Below are 19,928 nucleotides of genomic sequence, written 5' to 3' on the forward strand. Positions count from 1 at the left end.
ATAAATAATTTTTCACCTCTTCTCGCCCACATTTATTTATAGGTGAATGTATTGTACACACAGCCAAGCTTATATATAGAATGCCTCCATATTAAAATGGAAAATGGCTGAATATCTCTAGTATCAAGTTTCATTTTTTTAGAACCCATTAAATTAGCATAATCCAGGATGCCATCCAAGCTATATCTTTTCACATAAATTTAAAAGCTGTCCTTTAATAAGTGGCAATAAACCCCAAACTAAATACAAAGATAAATGAATTTGTATCTCTTCTGTGTTTATAAGACTAATACTGCAATCATTTGCATGCATGCTTAAGTTTAGCAGTAGACTTACTGCAGATTCTAATTGTAGTCTAAGGGTCTGATCCAACTCCCAGTGAATGAGTGGCAAAAATCCAATTGATTTCATGAAAGGTGAAATATATACTAAATCTGGTGCAGGACAAACACAACTAAACCTCACTTAGATGAGAATCTGGAGCCCCCTAGATATCTGCCAAGGAATGCACAGACATAATTAATGTCAGGACATCAATGAAGTCTTTGATATAACTTGATAATTCATGTTTTTTAAAATTAGCCCTATATCAGCAGGATCCATACTTAAAGGTTCCTGTCAAAGAGAGAATTTTTAAGCACAGCCTGACATTAAAATCTTATCAACTCACTTGAAATTAAGTCAATGAAAAATTAAAGCTAATTTCTAATAAGCTTATGTTACATTCATTGACTAAAGGGCACTTGTCAAATCCAGAAAGTAAGTATACCTTTTCATATGGAAAAGATTTTCACATTTGAAAGGCAGAGGCCAGAAGAGAGGCTAAAATGCACCATTTTAGACTGACTCTAAAAATGTCTAGTTTTTCTGTCTGTTTAAAGCTAATGTAAGGATACAGAATAATCACAGAAACAAATTATTAATTTAAAAATCTGGGATAAGACTGCCAAAAGTGATAAGTGCAAAATATGGTTTAGATAATGGGATTAGGCATCTAGAAAATGCATGTTTAATAGGAACTTACTATCGCTCCTTTTTGATATTTTAGGCTTTGTATTAGAAACCACGAGACTATGAAACAGTCTGATTTTAAAAAAAAGCCAACCCACAACATTATGAATTCTAAAATACCATGGATCTCTTCAGCTAAAAATCTGTAGGTGCATAAAACAAGTCCTAGATTTTTTCTGGTTTTAAAGAGGTGTGGAAAAGTCAGCTACCAGTTACATCAGTATGCTCTCGGAGTTGATCTATTAATGACAATAGAATTATTTTGGCTTCAACCTATTACAGCTGAGGATAGGATCTGGCCCTAAGAATTTAAACTGGATACTGCTGCAATGGAAGAAAAGGCATATTGATACCAACAAAATGCATTTTATGGGAAGCTAAATGGAAAGTTGTTTTTCTTCCTTGAAAGATAAACCATTTTTTGCAAAGAACTCAGAAAAAGTGAAGTTAAAAATACCTTAGAGCTCACCGTCAAAGTGGTCACTGTTTCTTTAAAATTCAAAAAGGCCTTCCCTTGAGTAACAGGCTTATCAGTTTTACTGAATTAATGTGTCCACAGGAGGGAAGAAACATGTTTCTGTGTTTGAGTGACAGTGCAGATGTCACTCGCAGCCTGCAAATTCTCACAAACGTGAAGCCTCATTCCTCAAAGCCTCAAAGCCACCTTATCTGTGACCAGCCGACGTTTCCTGACCCCATTAACTCACTTATACAATCACATGTGGAAATCCCTACAACTTGAGACTAACACAACTACTGTACAATATTTCTGGACATGATAAGAGACAATTAGGGTTTATGTTGCTGGCAACGTATGAAAGTTATTGAGGTTGTAAAGGACAGTGAAATATATATTTTGATTTCCCGTATGTAACAGCAAGGAGGGAGGCTGCTCTTATGAGACATGAATGAAGCCTGAAGGTGAAAAGTACCAATGCAATAACAAGATGATTCTTCCTTACCAGCATATATCATTTTCATACCTGTATTTGCCATCCTGATTAATTAAGGAAAACCTGTGAGGGGTTCTTTTATAATTAACTATGGGATGCACACTTCTATATTTTCCGTCTTACATCTACAGTACCATCCTATTTCCCCCCCACATTTTTGGGATGTTAAAATCTACTGAATAAACTTCGGCTTCAGATATTCAGAAAAGCTACTGAGTAAACTAGTTCAGTGGATAATTGAGATAGCATCGCAACTGCAGCGTTCTATAAAAACCAGAGCGCGATACAAAAAAAAGAAAGACAGAACCAAGATTCGGGTAAGGCAGCATTTCAGATTAAAGGAATTCAGATAAACAGGATTTTAACTGACCTTAACATTTATAGGAATGGAATATATCCCCCTGCAGATCGCTTCCTATTTAATCCCACTGTAGTATCTGAAAGGTTAACAAATACACACTGCCACAATTAACTTGAAGCACATTGACTCGTTACAGGGAGAAAATGAGCTTGCTGTGAATATCAGCCAGGTCTGTGGCTTCCCTTTCTGTAATCTGTTTGCGAGCGGGATGTCTGACTGTGAAAACGGACAGACTCAGGTCTTAGAGACAGGATGAGCAATGGCTGCCTCTGGCTTCACAGAGAGTCCTGCTAACCTGGCTCAGGTCAAGCTCAATGGGAGCACCTCCAGAAATCAGAGGACAGGCTAGCAGCTATGACCAATTTCATTACTGAGAGTTGTACTGAGTGAACCAACTAAAGGCTATGTAGTAATAACTAGCTGGTATCTATGAGGAAGCCATTTCTGGTATGAAACATGCTGCCAGCAGCCACCTTGAGGAGAGAGAACCAAGCTGATGGGGTTTGCAGTTCAGCTTGCAAAACCCATACGGCTTAGCTGGAGCTGTAATTTCCAGAGCCATGCAGCATTACACCTAACAGAGGAACGTTGCCTCCCCATGTTCTCCCTAGCTTCTGACCCACCCAGCAAGGCTACCAGGGCAGCCGGTCCTTTTCTGTCCAGTTTCAGGTTATTTATTAAGAGGAACCTAATTGAAGTTTATGACCTTATCACTGTCACTGAGCATCCAGAAAAGGAGGTTGCATCTGGGTGAGATGGGACTGATGCCTGCTCCTCTAGGACCTGTTTGCTTGCGAAGGACTTACAGGAAATGCTCTACCATGCAGCTTTTCTGCACTTCCATTCTCTCTGCGGATTCAGTGTGTGCAAGATCCCTAATTAACCAAATGCAATTAGCACCGAAGCACTCCATTTTCAAGCATTTCCATTTTAACCTGAATGTACACAAAATAATACCTCTTCCACAAATGACTAGTATGTTGGGAGCTTTAAGGTATCTGTGTGCACACATACACACAAACATAGAGCTGCAAGCACAGAAGCGATATGTATCTAAAATGCATGGCAGATCTGGAGTAAGAGAGACCCTTATTAATCTTTAGAAAACAATCAGTCTAATCAGTCAAGACTTGATCCTGCTGGGGGCTACACTTTTCCTTTTTAACCTAGCAATAGATATGAACACATCTCCTTTTGATTTCAAGGGTACTATTTATATATGTGAGGTTATGCGTATGCAGTACTGGTGTACGCTGGAGAACTCCATTCAGTGCAAGGCTGAGCCCTTAGTGTTGTTGCATCTGACATTTTCTTCATGTGGAGGAAAATTCAGTTCTGCATTGCGTCAGCAGGTCACCGATCTGATTTTGGCCCACATTTGAACAAGTTTCACTTCACTTGTACCACATTAGAGCCTTTTGCCGATGTGGTTTTCATCTTTTAAGCACAAATGTTATACTTGCCATGCTATCTACAAAGCCATTTGTGATACAGTGTGCCTGTGTACTTTGTTGGGTAATTTTCAGCAATAATGGCAGGGCACAGTCATCTTTAGATCTGATCTGTTTCTCAGGGTCTAACTTCTGCCTTTGGCTGCACACGTGCAATTCCCCACTGAACTTAATGGAAACTGTATGTACATGTCTCTAAGCAGCTTGTTGCCAGTGTGCTTATTTATGCATACAGCTGGTTTGCACAGCTTTGTGATCTCCTGGATGATATGTGGGAATCTCTTCATCAACTTCCCCTCTGCCGGGTACACTCAGGTCCTGAAAATTACCTTCCCCCAGCTGGTACACACGGAAGGGCATTGTCCTGAATAATAGTCTTGATGGGTGGCAGTCACAACATAGCAAAAGGATGGTAGACTGCCATTAATTTACATTGTATGCTACTCTTTACGTGCCTTTTTTCTTCTTTTCCCAGTCTTCCTCCATGCTCCTGCCATCTACCAGTCTCTGAAGGTTTATATCAGTAACATCTTGAAAATCACTTTAAAGAAAATGGGTTCAATCTTCCCCTTGATCTTTACATAGAACACTGACATCAAGAGGGAGTCCCATGTGTGGGATGAACATACAGAATATGCTGTTTCAGATGAAGTTTTGTGGCTATTAGGATCAGAAAGCCATGTGAATTCTCTGTCTGGTGTGAGTGGGCAGGAAAACCTTCAGACATTGCATGATCCTGAACTTTTCTGATCTTTTTCAGGCCATGCCTAATTAGTACCAAATTCAGAAAGCAAAAATTTAAGCCTGAATTATTTATCATGTTATATTTATAAAATGCACTGCAATATACATCATGGCCCAGTTCACAACAACTACAGATAAGATTAATCTTTCACCGATGGCATACTCCTTAATATGAAAATATAATTATCTAGCTGAAGAGTTTCTTAAATTACATACTTTCAAACTAGTATGAGCAGAATTTATCCTTGTGTCTGGTGCTAAGCCAAGTGGAAAAAAAATTGGAAACAGAATTGACAAAACACACGTTGGCTCTGTCTGTCTATCAACATTTCCAGTGCACACCTTACATGGCCCTGTCATCATCTCAACTCCAACCTGGTCTCGAATACTAACATATTTTTCTCCCTGAAATGTGATCCTGAAGAAGGGAGTTCCAGAACTGCAGGGACACATTAAAGGATAAAGTGCTTAGTTTGTAGTAAGTCCCCTGCAAGTTAATACACATTTGTCTTGCCCAACATGGAAATTAAAAAAAGAAGGGTATCACAGAAAGTATTCTTACCTTTACTTGGAGTAATTTGTATCTGCATTTGATGTACATTTACAGATGTGCATGGGAGTAAGTACAGAGTATTTATTGCAAATGCCTTTGAGAAAAAGCCACACCTTTAGTCTGCATTGTCTGCAAAGTACATTTTCTGCACTTTCCTCTGGAATGCTACATCCAGAAAGATGTGTAATAAACTTTTAGAGTACGTGTGTATAAATATATCTCTTTAATTTACTGTACTTTTAAAAACCATTTTCTCCCTTGAAGAAACTCACAATGACTACAGGGAAGCCTACCAACTGTTTCTCTGATGATCATCAATAATGCACAGTAGAGTTTTAAAGCCTGATAGATGGATATATTGACGGTAAAGAGGCTCAAAGAAAGATGAATGCAGTCCAGTGAGTGAAGAATGCAAGCTGGAGGAAGGGATATTAGTGAGCTTATAAAATGGATTTTCTTGTGGGAAAAATGCCCTTTTCAGGGATGCATGCACAGTATCTTTGAAAAGTAGCTTTGTTGTAAGCAGTGTGTAGAACTTTGTATTTTTGCATTTTATTTAATTCTTAAAAGATTTTTTCCATTGTACGTTCTCGGTATAATTTCATTGCTTTTACTTCGTGCTTCTAGGAGCTGAGCTGCTGTGGTGATGTTCTCTCCATCAGAAATAGAAGGCATGCACTGGTTTAAAGCATAAATGAAGAGGTAAGGTGACAGTATCCCAAACGTTAGCTGCCTGATCAGCCTGCTTTGCTCCCTACGTTCTTCCAACCTGTCCTTGTTTAAAAAACAATTGCATTTTCCAAATGAATTGCTGTTAATACAAATGCATTTTGATTGTCAGTGCCAGTGGTGGTTCTGCAGTTATGGGCAAGAATATAAGTTTATTTCCCTCCAGGGCCTCTACAGAGAGCTGAGGGAGATTAACAAGTATTTTAGGCAGCTAAGTGTGAAATACTGGTTGGGTCAATAACTTGCCCCCCGCTGCTGTTATGCTAGCTGTCAAAAGCTGGCAAAGAGACATATCAGTATGGAGTCAAGTGCAGGTCTGATCATACTGAGATCTCCAGCCTGGACTCTCCGACTTCACTGAATATTCCTCTCTGCTTCTGTGTAATCACGAGAACTGTTTGTCAAACCAGCATTAATCTGCTCTCCATAACTACCCTTCTGTGTGATAAGAAGCATGGGAAAATGGGAAAAGCATAAAGACAGGGTTTTGTGACAAAACTGGCTTTTGTATGATGGAGCAGCTGTAATTACTCTTAGCATTCAGAAAACACCTATCTGCATCCCTAGGTAGGATGGTCCTAGGATTCACCATACCACAACTGCACCCCTGTGGAAAGGGCCATTCAAGGAGAAAAACTCTGCAGGATTTCCAGATGATCTGTATCCATCCTGAGGATTCTTTTTACAGAAAGCTAACATCTGGCTCCAGGTTTGGAGCCATCTTCAACTAATCTGAATACAAATTTAATGAATGCCAATTATTGTCACCATCATGAGTGATTTAAATAAGGGTAAGTTCAGCTGATCTTTTCTCAATCTATTATTTAAAAGTTTGCAGTCACAAGTCCAGTGCTATAACTGATGCAATAGCAAAGCAAAACAACCCACCAAGTACCCAAAAAAACCCCAAAACAACAAAACCCCCAAGGTTTACAAAGATAATTGCTAATTTTACCTGTCCAGCCCGCAAGGCAGCAGCAGTAACCGGTGACAGGATCACACCCATCCGCATGGCTACAGTCACAACGTTCACTGCAATTAAGACCATATGTTCCATCCTTCCAAAAATATAAATAAAAAAGTCTCTCAGTAATCAGTTTTTTGTTCTAAAATGTGCAAAATCATCTACCATGTCCCTCTTAATGCTGAGTCGCATTTTTTAAATTAACATACAGAGAAGATAGAAACAACTCAGTGCCTAACATTTCTATATAGAACCAAATGAGGAATTACTTTAAAAAATGATGTTCAAGAAAACGCAGATAACACGGCAGTAGCTCTGATAAAATATAATGCAAAGTATAATACATCTACTTGACTGCTAGAACCCCAATCTGTTATTTACACATGATTTCCTTCAGATATGCATAGACAAAATGAGATACTGACCTATTGTACATTTAGAAGAGCTATGTGGACTATGGCTTTAAAGGGGATGCATAACCATCCTAGTTGTACTTACAGGACATGGCTGGTCACAGTACTCCCCTTGCCATCCAGGTGAGCAAAGACAAAAGCCATCAGCTGGCCTGCAGGCTGCTCCGTTTGTGCAATAACATGTCTGGTTACAGTTAAGACCCCAACTTCCACTTGAACATGGAATAGAGCAATCCACTCCTTGCCAGCCTAAATAAACATATGAGACAAACAGCATTTGGGATGTTTTCATGAAAAAAGCAAGGTAGAGACAGCAAGAAAGGCAGCTTGCAAACTGTAGCTCTTTGATTCTAGGACCAGTTTCCTCCCGATCTTTGTGTAAATTAAGACTATCATGGGGTCAAAGATTGACCGTTTAATAATGACCTCCCAACTTCATCTACCAGCATCTATACGTACAGAAGGGCGATATAGGTATCACTGTGTTCGCTCTTTACCAGATTAAGGTGTCTGATGCCTCTCTGGGAACTGCTTGGGCAGCAAGAGAGAGTGTGGTACTGTCTGGCAGGCTGGAGACCTGCTGATCAGTAAGAATGCAAGAAACTTGCCATTCTATGCTGCCTGTTTCTTCCCTCATATTTTTTTTGAGAATGCTTTTTAATATAAAGAAGCTATTACACCTAAAAAAAGACCAAGGCCATCATTTCTAACCATTAAGGCTCAAATCTTAACTACCAGCTGTACAATGGCTTTCATTACACTGCAGCTGTATGTAATGGAGTTGAGCAGTAACTCATGGATTATACACCCTCATTAAATGGGGTTCTACAGTGATCCATTAATTCATGTTTGAAATGCCAGATCTTATCATTATTTGCCTCACTTCTGTTTTAGGGCTTATGTATGCCATACAGGCATAGCTCATGTTGGTATTCTGGGGGAAGGCACTGCTACACGGGAAATGTAAGAGGTACTGTGCTATGGAGCGGTACAAGATTTCTCAAGTGATTACTGGATACATGGGTTATGCTCACTACCAGGCACATAAGGGAATTATGGACACATGTGTGGGAGGAAAAGAGGTTAGTCTTGCAGACAGTCTCCGGAGCAAGCAAGACTTCTTGTTTCCCCAGACAAAGGACAGCCACATCCTGCAACCCCGTGCCAGCTCAGGGGACAGAGGATACCTGCACATGGCTGGAGTGTCACAGTGTCAGGGTACAGCAAGGATGGGGAGCTGAGGAAGGCAACAAGGGTGGACAGCCGGGGCCCACCCCACAGTCCCCAAGCGTTGGGTTGGCAGCTGGGATTGGCTAGGAGGCCAGACCACCAGGAAAGCCTATGGGAATGAGACCAGTCCAAGGTCGAGACAGGCAGGCAGTCTGCAGGTCAGGGTCAGGTCTGGTGAGGATAACCACGGCCGGGCACAGCCCAGTGCAATGGGCTAAAGAAAAGACAGGCAGGAGGCTGCCTCTGCTCCCTTGCCCAGTTGTGTTAGTCTAGGCATACAGGGGAGAACAGGGGCTTTTGAGTCCTGGAGAAATAGGGCAGCAAAGTGATAGAGAAAAAACCCCAATAGTCTGGGGATTGTTTTGCATTTCCTTTGGAGAAGAGCTGTGGCTCTGCCAGCACACTTAGTTCTGTGACCTGTTCTTGCAGCAGAGTAGTTAAGTCTGGCCCCTGTTCAGGGCAGAGACAAAACATACAGTCAAGGCCCTGTTGAGTTTTGATACTTGGGCAGGCTGTAGAATTACTGACAGGCACAAGAAAATAGTGGAGTTACTGACTGCACAGCTGTGCCACTTCAAAAGGGGAGAAGCATTGATGCTAAAGTGTAGACAATTGTTAAATCTGAATTTTGTTTACCTTCTTTGCAATAGCACAGACCATCCACAGGGGAACATGCACCATCGTTTTTGCAATTACAGACTGATGAGCAATTGGTACCGTAGGTTCCTGCCATGCAGGTAATGGTGCAGTCATCTCCCTGCAAACCAAAAACAGTCAGAGTCAGCTAAAGAAATCTGAATTGCAGGAAATTCCCATCTCTGCACAGGGAGGCTTTCTCTTTCGAAACAGTGAACAGAGTGTTATGAGTTGATTGCTGAGTCTTCAGCACTTGAGCAGTCACCGCTGCTTCCCATGATTATGATGCAATTAGTGCTTTGATTGACTTGGAGGAAAGGGACAAGTTTTTGGCATTCATTCAGCAGGAGGTGGGGAAGTTACAAAAACAAACCTCCTAGAACAGATGTTAGATCATTAAGCAAAACATCACTTACTGAAACACTAATCACAAAACATACAGTCTGAAACCGTGCAAAGATTGCTCTGCATTTCTTGGAAAATATATTCTAAGAATAGGGTTGTTAAAAAGCTAAAGAATCTCGTATGTGCTCATCTTCCACAGAATGGCAGAGAGGAAAACTACATGGCAGGTGCATTAGACCTTTTTGAAGCGTAGCTGGTACCTGCGCTTGTTTGCAATTAATTTGCATGAGATTGTGACTTTAGGAAGAACGCTGAACAAGGAGTGATGAGTCTGTCAGAAGGAGGAGGCACACAGAGCGGAACACAGAAACAGACGGTCACGGTCCTATTTCTGCTTTAGGTGTGGGGGAAAGTGAGGGAAAGGAGAGTAAATACATGTTACAGAAATATAGACTATTTCAACAGTAAATTACGGTACACTGTATGCACTGATTAGCTTGTGTGGCTGAAAGGAGAGACACAGTTCTTACTAATATTGTTCATCCGTTACAACTAGGGAATTAAAATGTGAGCACAATTCCTTTAAACCTACTTACTGAGTCCCATAGTCGGGTCTACGTATGTTAGCATATACAAGGTATTTTTGCTCCTTTTTCTTCTATGTGTAGTCCTGACTTTCACATCACAAATTAGCTCCTAAATTTACTTCTTCAGTGAGTCAAACTTTAATAATTTAGTTCTATGTCAGAGAAAGCTATCCTACTCCAAAGTTAAATAGTAACTACATGGCACAGTGTGACCTATACCATAGCTCAGGGGAAAAGATATTGGTCAAAATGTGTTTTTGCAGGTGAGAGGCTTCGCTGTTTGATAGGAGGATCCATTTGTCAGGAGATAAATGCACAAAATGTCAGCTTCCCTATGCCATGGCAAGTACCTCCAGGAGCCTGTATATCACAGCATCAGACACTGAAAGAGTAAAAGGAAATATGAACAGATTTCTGAGCACCATAAACCCCCACATGCTTGCTGTAGCAGTTCTGCCTAGCACCAGTATGACTCATCCTATTTTATACTAAAAACTTTGTTTTAGGGGGAAGTAAAAGAAACAGTTAAAATACGTACTGCTCAGAAGTAAATCCTACAAGTCTCTGGTTTCTGAGTGAAAGCAGTGTTTGTAAAAGATGCTATCTTTGACCTTGGTGGAGTAAAACAAGTTGCCCTGAAAAGGCCTGGCAGTAAAAGGTGCTGTCTTGACAGCCAGAAAATCCAAAGCATGCTGCCCCTCATTACCCTGCCAGCATGCCTGCAGAATGAGCTACAGGAACCCAGAGCCGAGCAGGATGGCAGAGGGGCATTCAGCCTCCACACCTAATCAATTCTCTGCCTTTCTCCTGTGTGTGACAATTAGATAGCCAATTAGTGCCACTTAGAAAGCCGTATCTTGTGTGAATGAAACTCCCAACTCATTTCATGTACAACACAGAACTACTGGTACTGCTAATAATTTCTATGACAACTGACCTTATCTGGATTTGAACTAGTGATCTAGAAGTAAAAGAAAATTCCTTTGAAAAGCAAAGTAGAACAGAGTGATGCGGAGCTAAAATATCCCCTTGGGAACCAGATTAACTAAAACAGCATCTAGGCCACAGGTGGAAGCAGAAGGTGGATTTCCAGTTCCTCAGCTGACTCTCTGTGTCTGCAGATCAGCTCGTGTTATACAGTAAGTTCTCCCTGGCCACGTGCACAATAGGCTGGTGCGGATTCACCAGTTTTCTGTAGACTTAGGTACTGTATACAAGCTAAACATCAGGCTGGTTCATCTTTATTCAACATGCCTTTGAGTTTTGGCATTTACTTTAATATACTATACTTTATGGACTAACAGAGGTTGGTCGTTCTGGCTGTCCACCTTATATGCACTTTGCAAACAAACCTTAACTGAAAAACTAACTGGCTTAATGAGATTTCTATCCCCGGGTTTGACAAGTGAGACCTTCAGAGCTCTCTGAGTGACAACTGCCAAATACATTTAACTTCTTAATTACATAAGAGGAAAATGCACTTGAACTATAGCACTGGCTCTAAGATTTTGTTAATTATACATGCACACCCTGTTATTAGCATTTTGAACTTGATTTGGGAGAATGACCTATGAAATTAAATGCATTCAGGTACTGTTAAAGATATGTAAATTCCACCTCTCTCTCACCACCTGCCCAAGTGAATAATGCTGCAGTATACGTCTATCCAGTTGTTAATGAGTTATATATTCTATTAAACTGATTTCAAATGTTGTGTATTGAATCTTCACTCTTGCAATATGGTACTTTATATTTCTATCCTATTTAGTAAAATTAATCAACAGCTGTGCTCCTTATGTTGATTATTCTTTTTTCTATTAAGATTGGGAGGTTAATGAAAGTGGTGAAATGCCTGGATGTGGCATACATGATAGGAAGGAGTAGCTAATTCAAACATATACCCCTGAAAATGTTAAAGCTATATTAAGAAATCTAGCTATAAATAACTTGGTATTTTACGTCTCTATTTTCCAAGACAGTGATCCATATGGACATCACAAACTTTCAAAAGTGCTTCATTTTCTTCATCATTTTCACTTAGAAGGCCCAGTTTATCAAAATATACCCCTGAAATCTATCCAATGTATTATTTCTTAATTTCAGGGGCCAAATCTGACGCTGACATAATCAATGAAAAACTCTCCTTATGGGATGTGGAATGTGGGGCCAGCTCCAGTAAATGCCCCGCTCCATGTGTGAAGCAGCACGTTCCTGCCCTCTGCTTTGCATTATCCCTTCCCAGGCCCCAGTCTGTGAGAGGGCACCTCAGTACAACCAAGGACAGGGTGTCCCACATCTCCACACAGCTGCTCAGAAGCTAAAAGTGAGCCTTTTTTTGTTTGAAATCCAAAACTGATGGGAGTATCCCAACATAGCAAAGATACAGGTGGGGGACCCTAAAAAGTCAGCTTTAAATCAAAATGAATGGTGGCAGTAACGTAACTAACACCACCTATATGACCTTCCATACCTTTAAGTAAGTACTTCAGAAATACTAATTGTTGCTGAAACTAAAGGACAGGCCTTTCTAGCACCAGGAGAGGTTTGGGCATACAGTTCTTGTTATTGTTAATCCTCCCCTATGCATTGAGGATTAGGTCCAAGGAACCAAACTGCATTAATAACTCAGGCTGCCAGCTCACATCCATCAGCATCAAATATTAATAGACTCACGAGGGCCAGAGCATACATCTTTCCGGATGGCAGTCAATAATATGTCTTGTTTCTGTTCAGGGAGAGGGGAAGATTTTCTTCCACAAAAATTATTATTGTACAATATTAGTAGAGCTTAAAGACACACTGCTGCCTTAGGTGTTAGCTGTGTTAACAAGCTCTGGACACTTCAGAAAGTGTTTTCCCTGGATTAATGTTGCCCTAACAGATTAGGTTTCTTGTTTCTGTTAAAAATACATTCCTGCTGTGAACAATGACCAACTCCCTTTAAAATCTTTTTCCAGTGTTCAATACAAAGATTTGTATTTATTTCTGTACCTTTTGGATCAGGCCTTTAAATCTGTGAAATGCATTTTCAAAGGAAAAAAAAGGGTATCCCAGACCAAAAGGGGAGTTAATAACCCAGCAATGGTCAACAACACCCGGCAAAGTCTGCACCCATACCTGGTCTGTCTCAAAGTTTGACTATTTAAGGATGTGAAATTAAGAATTTCAGAAGTAGCTACAATACACAGGAATAAATTTGCCTTGGAGGGCTAAAGCCTGGTTCCACTGAAGTCAGTGGCAAAACAGAAAATCAATTTTTCAAGGCCTCTGCAATGCAGAAGGCTAACAGGGCTGTTATTGAACGTGGCCTCAAGTTTGCATGATAAAGACCTATGTGACAGGTTTGTTTGAGTGTTCTTAAGGTTTAATCTGTCAAGGTGCTGAAAATCCTCAACTCCTGTGCAGATTATTAGTGGGGGACTGACAACACTGGAAGGCAACATATTTGAACCTTTGGTAATCTGTAATGTGACTCCAACTAATGTGAGATTTTTAACACGGTCTGTGATTTCCTCCCTCTCCCCCTCCTTGGCTTTTTTGTGCCAGATGAATTAGAGGTGCAACACCTGTCACCAGCAACAGGGAAGCTTGATGCTCCGTTCTCAGAGCTCACAGTGCAGGCATTAAATAGAAAGAAGGGCATGGTGCAGTGCCATATGTATGTAATGATAAACAGATCAGAAAGACAAAATGCAGGTGCTGTTTGTACCTGATGTCTGTGTGTCCAGATAAGCTGATTGGTATGGATTTGGTACATAAAAGTATATATTTATATGCACACACATTACATGGCACACCAGTGTGCTGGTACACAGTGTCTGTGCACTGGTGCAGATCATAAATACACTTCTGTATATTTACTTATTTGTGACATTTACAATTAACCCAAAGTGGTTCTCCACAAACATTCCCTCAAGGTAAACATATGGTATCCAGCAACACAAACTGTCAGAACAAACTAATTTCCCTAATGGTGTTCCAGTGGAAATTAATGTGCTCTTCATAAGCATATTAGCAGCAGTAGGAAACTTTGTACTTTTACCGGTCTTCTCCTCCACCCTAGACTCAAGCAATTTATTCATGACCTTACCATACAGCATCTTTAGTTTTCCAGACATAATGATGTCCTCTGGCAGAATTCCTTTCCCCTCTGGGTGTTACTAATTACTCCCTGCAGATGCTATTATTGGTGCTAATGATAAAACGCAGAAAAAAGGTTGGTGGAGGATCTCATGCCCTGAACAAGCCAAGCATTCAGTTTGCAGGTAATCACTGTTACTAAGAATTGACAAATGTTCCTTTACCCGCTTTGTAACTTTATATGATGTAGCTATGCTAGGGTTTGATATACATCTAAAATGGCACAATGAAATCACTGATGACCTTATTCAGTCTCCTTTTCCCTTTGCCCTTTTTATGGGAGAAGATGGGGTAAGGTGGAAAGGATGGGAAAGAGCTTTCTTATGTTTAAAAAGTGACTTTACAGCTCATGACTCATTCAAAGACACAACCATTGGCAGTCCTGAATGCCGAAGTCTTTCATTAAATCAGAAAGCACTTCCAACAGCCATCTGCAAAGCTTTCCCCAATCTGCGCCTCAGTGGCATCACAGTCCTCTGAGCATACTGGAAAACATGGACATGCCATAAGGACCAAGCACAGCAACCTTTGGGAGTGGGAGGAACTTGCAGCTTTGCTCCCTATAATCTTACAAGGATTTACAAACATTTACAAATGGATGTCAGCATTTTATTTCACCTCTGAATTTGTGCTAATATGCTAATTCATACAGTAAATTTCACAGTAAATGCCAAGTTCAAAATTAGTCATCCTGATAATAATTCTTAAATTTGGTGTTTGATCAAAAGTAATCAGCAAAACTTGCACACAAACAAAATGGAAACTTTATTATTTATAAAGAGATTAGTAAGTAAAATTATTATAGATAATGTTAATTTTAAGTACTTACAGTACTTTATTAAATACTATTTAATTTCATTTTACTAGTTATAGTCAAAGCCTTTGTTACGCAAAAGCGAAGTGGGGAGCACTGACTGTGAGGGGAGTAAAAGTTACCAAAAACTGTAGTTTGTTATTTTCCAAATTGTTTGTACAAAATCTGGCTGAACTTTGTGGATTCCTATTTTTTAAACCCAAATATATTTGCTGTGGCCTGCTACAGGCTGCTACTGGCATAACACGTTACTTCCTCAGTAAGGCCACAGAAGAACCTGGGCCAGATTCTCATTTCTGTCCTGTTGGGGCCCTAAAGCCTCTCATTCCCCCACCTGGGTTTTTCTGTTTCCCATTGCATAGCTTCACAATTGATCCGAGATACATTAGCAGTATATTTGGGTTATTTCTATTTCAAAAAAGGAGTACTTAGCCTATGGTCCCTGGGCTGTATAGGTTTCAGAGCAACAATTCTCCATCCATCTTCCCAGAAGGGACCTTCCCCATCACATTGACCAGGCACCTTGGGAAGCCTTTGGCCACAGCTTAGGAAAACCTTTGATTAGGATTTGGCTACCTGGAGAATAATTTGTACCTGTCAAGATTGTGCAGCCTTTCAGTCTGGACACCATGTATGCATATGTAGAGCTGGAATTAGGTGCATAGTGCTCATGGCTTCCAGCACAGTAAATCCCAACTGTGAGGGATTTATTGTACAGGATGCAAGGATCTGTGCATCTAGGGAGTCAGGCACTGCACATTGGCTCAGGGTCCTTTCAAACTGGGAATCCAGGGCATGGGCCCTGAGGTCTCCTGTCTGAATATGTCCCTTTCCCGAACCCATGGGAAAGAGGTAACGGTGGCAAGCTGTACTGACAGCACTGGTGGCAGCAGAGCTGCCCTGGGTGCCCTCATTCCAGGCACCGAGAGGGTTTCTTCCATGTGCATGCACCCCATGATCCACATACAGTAAACCCACACAGGCAAACTAATAGACACTGTGTGCAAGATAGGTCTCATCTTTTGAAGCGGAGGGTGCTCAGAATCTCACCACTCTCCTGTCCTCCAGCATCTTAGCTCCAACATGCTTCATACATCCAAAAGGAACAATGATCTGGCACAATAAAACTGATGATGAAATGGAGCAGTACTCTGTAAGAATAAAGGCAGCAAATTCTAGCTTTGTGAGGTTTTTTTGCCTCCATGAAATCAAACGAAAACAAATACAAATAAAACTTTCATTAAAAAATTTGGATTTTGCATACTAAAACTCAGCAAACCTGAGTTGGATTTCTGTCACTAAGCACTATAATACCCTTCACCACCAGGGAATAGTTTTCTAGTTTGCACTAAAAATATGCCCAATATCAGTCAGTTATCTGCAATTAAAAAAATCCATTCCTACTGTTCAAGCCACCTAAATATGGGCATTAAAAAAAAGAAAGAGAATTCAATAAAGAGAGCAGGCAAGAGATAGCACCCTCCCCCCAGCTTCCCGTAAATCAGTGTAGCACTGTTGCTGGCAAAAAAATCTAGACTAACTTTACAACGCTTGAATATCTGCCTGGTTTAGTATTTAGGCCTTAACTGCAGAGCACTTTAGTGTCAGAGAGGCAATGAATACAGCATCATATAATTAAATGCATTCACAAGGAAAGTAGTGTGGAGAGTAAAAAAGATGATCATCAACCTCTGAACAAGATTTTTTATACAGTCAGCACTTTTCATCTAATAAAATATCACAAAACACACTTATCCAGGAGGGACCTCTCCAAAAATAGGAGATTGGATTTAGACTGGGTAAAACAACTCCTACATCATTTCCTCGGGACATTTCATCTGGCGAGATGGCGCATCATACTTGAGAGGACAGCCTCCCACAGGCAGCCTGTAATGGAGTACAAGCAACATAGCCATGCACAGTTCAAAAAACATGATGGAGGTCAGTGTTCAGCTAAATCGGATGGGTGTGCAGAGCTCGGCCAGCCCCAGCAGCTGGCTACATAAGGGCACAATACAAAAACAAACTCCTAATTCTGTTCACAGTGGAGCTGGGGAGGTTGTTTATGGAACAGATATTTCAGGTGGAAATGAAAATATCTAAAATACATGGGTTTAGATTTAGTTAATGGGAAGATATATTATCAAGGCAGGTCAATTGTCTCTATCAGAAGGATTACTAATATACATTATGGGGCCAGCTGGATAACCAAGTCCTTTGTTTAGTTAAAGCAATTTAAATCTGGAATAAGGCCACTGCAGATTTATTCAGGTGAGGCACGGAGTAGACTCTCAGAATACTTTAAACTTAACTCTGGGGAAGCTGTAAAGAGTCAAACATCTGTGGGGCTCATTGCTATTACTATAATCAACTTTGATCAGCTGCTATTCTAAAATGCTCCAAAGAAACATGGCCCAAATATCACAATTAAATGTCCCAAAAGGTAAAATGGCCCAGGCATAATGTGCATTATTTCAAGTTAGTGGAAAGTATTTACATGCCAGAGAAGTATACACTTGGTACATCTGCTCTTCATGATATACTCAACAAGCTACTTGTGTCCAAACTGTGGGACAGAAGCCAGCTAAGTATGTCAAAATACTAAATCACAGTCCTTGAATACTACTGGTAAAGACAAAAAAAGCTGTTTTCCTCTGCTTTGTTAAATGGAGGCGTCTGAATTGGAGTTATCAGTATGGTAAAGGAAAGATTTTAACACACTGTGCAGTTCCATCATTTTCTTTCCCAGATTTGGGCAGAACAGATCAGTGGCTAACAGAAACCTAAGCCATTTGGAAATACGGAGAAGCATTTCAGTGCAGTGCAGTGTACTTCAGAGTGAGAATTCAGAGCTGGCTATGACAATTCTGCACCAGCTATTTTATGGCAGTATCTTTGGAAATTAGAGATGGTTTCTGCTCTGTCCACATAGCCTGAGTGGCACAGTCCAAGATCTACCTTGTGGAACAATTATGGCCTCCTGACTTTTTTGCAGTAATAAATTTCGGCTCTGGCTGACAAGTCTGAACAGTTCTGCAAAAAGGACATTAACAAAAACAGGAAATAAAAGGTATCATTTATACTTTCAGACTCTATGACATCCTCTGGCAAGAAGATCCACAGTTTAATTATAGATACAAAGGAGAAAAATTATCTTTATTTGTTCGCTTCAAATCCACTGTCTGATTTTTAATTGGGAAACTCCTTATACTGTGATAAATAGCAAACATGCATTCCTTCTTCCCCTTCCCCCATGGTGTAAGAGACCTCTACCCTCGGTGACCCCTTTTCTAAGCAAAATCATCCCTCTCTCTTATTCTCATTTTATGGGAGCCATTTCACAATTTAATTACGCATTCTGTGAAAAGCACTATCTTTGTCTTTAAACCTGCTGTGCAATAATTTAATTGGTTGCCCCTTGCTCCTGTGTTATTAGAAATAGTAAATAACCATTCCTTGTTCATGTTCTATGCTCCATCCACAGTTCCATAGATCTCTATCGTATCCCTCCTCAGCCATCTGTTTTCTGAGCTGAGTTCTAGCTTATCAAGTCACTCTTTGTATAGAAGCTATTCCATATAAAAGATGATCTTTGTCACCATTCGCTACTTCCATTATATCTTTTGTAAGCAGGAATCAGCCAAACTGTATGCAGTAATTTGAGGTTTAGATATATTATGGATTTATACAATACCACAAAAATGGTTTTTCCATCCTGTTTTGTTCTCTTCCTGATCATTCTAACGATTCTATCTGGTGCTCTGGGTTCGTTTGTTTTTTGACTGGTGCCGAGCACTCATTTGAGTTTTTCAGAAAACTATCCACTGTGATTGCCTGATCTCTTTCCCTGAATGGTAGGAATTAAATTAGAACTCACCCTTTGTGTATTTACTTAATGCTATTTTCCCATCGTCTATTACTCTGCATTTCTGAACACTGAGTTTCAACCTACCCAGTCATTCAGTAACATGAAAACTTTCCCCAAATTTGCTACTGTTTTTATATTTGACAATCCCAACAGTTTTGCATTATTTGCAAACTTTCTTTTAGAATTCTTCTACGGCTGTACTATACAATTAAGGGTAATGTCCAAGCATAGTCCCAAATCTAAACTTCCCTACCACGCACACTGTCTGCACTCGCCAGTGTGGTCACTAGCTGAGACCTGCATCTTCATCCTTCTGTGGCAGAAGCTGCCAAACAAGTTCAGTACATCAGTGCATGCCTGAAACTTGTTCACACAGACTGGATGGACTGAGTCCAGGAGGAGTTAAATGTGCTGTACACAGCAGGTATCCTCAGCTGGTCTCTTGCTAAGAGTACTGAAGCCACAGAAGCAGCAATATGTGGATGGAAAATATGCAAGTATGGGGCTGATGATGCTAACACTTGCGGCTGACCTTGGTTCTGAGCTGCATGATCCACATGTGAAAGGATCAAAGCAAAAAAAGAAAGCATCTAAAAAAGAAAAGGTATGTCAACTTTAAGCTAATGGGGTTTGCGATGTACCTTCTGAAAAGTTGGTAAATAACCTGGCAATCATACACAGGCAGATAAATAGATATCCCCTTCAAACTTTCACAGATATTCCTAAATCCAAAAACCTACAACAAAAGAGTTCAAGATCTGGTAAAGTTTCAGTTGCTCTTTGGCATGAGAAAACACACCAGGCTTTTCCATTTATACATGTCTGACTGTAAAGGATAAAGTCTTTTCCTTTGACAGTATAGTTAGACAGAAAATAAAATTAAAAACTAACCTGTGACTTAAATCCTATACTTATGTGGTTTTAATGAAGTCAGTTTGCAATTTGAACTACTAGGAGAGTCAGCTACCAACACTTTAATGCATAGATCCACAGATAGTGTGGATAAAGATATATACATTTAGAAGCTTAATAGATGAAAAGAGACACTGCTATTGGCAAGCAGTTTATTCCCCTGCAAAATTCAGATCAAATAACTCAGTCTGAACAGAATATTGAGCTCCACTGCTTC

General features: G+C 40.2%; 1 protein-coding gene across 2 annotated transcripts in view; it reads right to left on the reverse strand.

Annotated features, from left to right (window-relative positions):
- MEGF11 (multiple EGF like domains 11) overlaps nt 1-19,928 on the reverse strand; it is a 217,581-nt gene that overhangs the window by 52,731 nt on the left and 144,922 nt on the right. For both annotated transcript variants that reach the window (XM_076348090.1, XM_076348089.1), the window contains 3 exons: nt 9,046-9,166; nt 7,265-7,428; nt 6,758-6,860 (listed from right to left, as the gene is read on the reverse strand). In XM_076348090.1, the coding sequence (XP_076204205.1) occupies nt 6,758-6,860; nt 7,265-7,428; nt 9,046-9,166 (388 nt within the window). The remainder of the gene's footprint in view (nt 1-6,757; nt 6,861-7,264; nt 7,429-9,045; nt 9,167-19,928) is intronic.

Source organism: Aptenodytes patagonicus, chromosome 10 (genome assembly GCF_965638725.1).
Source record: "Aptenodytes patagonicus chromosome 10, bAptPat1.pri.cur, whole genome shotgun sequence".
NCBI lineage: Eukaryota > Metazoa > Chordata > Aves > Sphenisciformes > Spheniscidae > Aptenodytes > Aptenodytes patagonicus.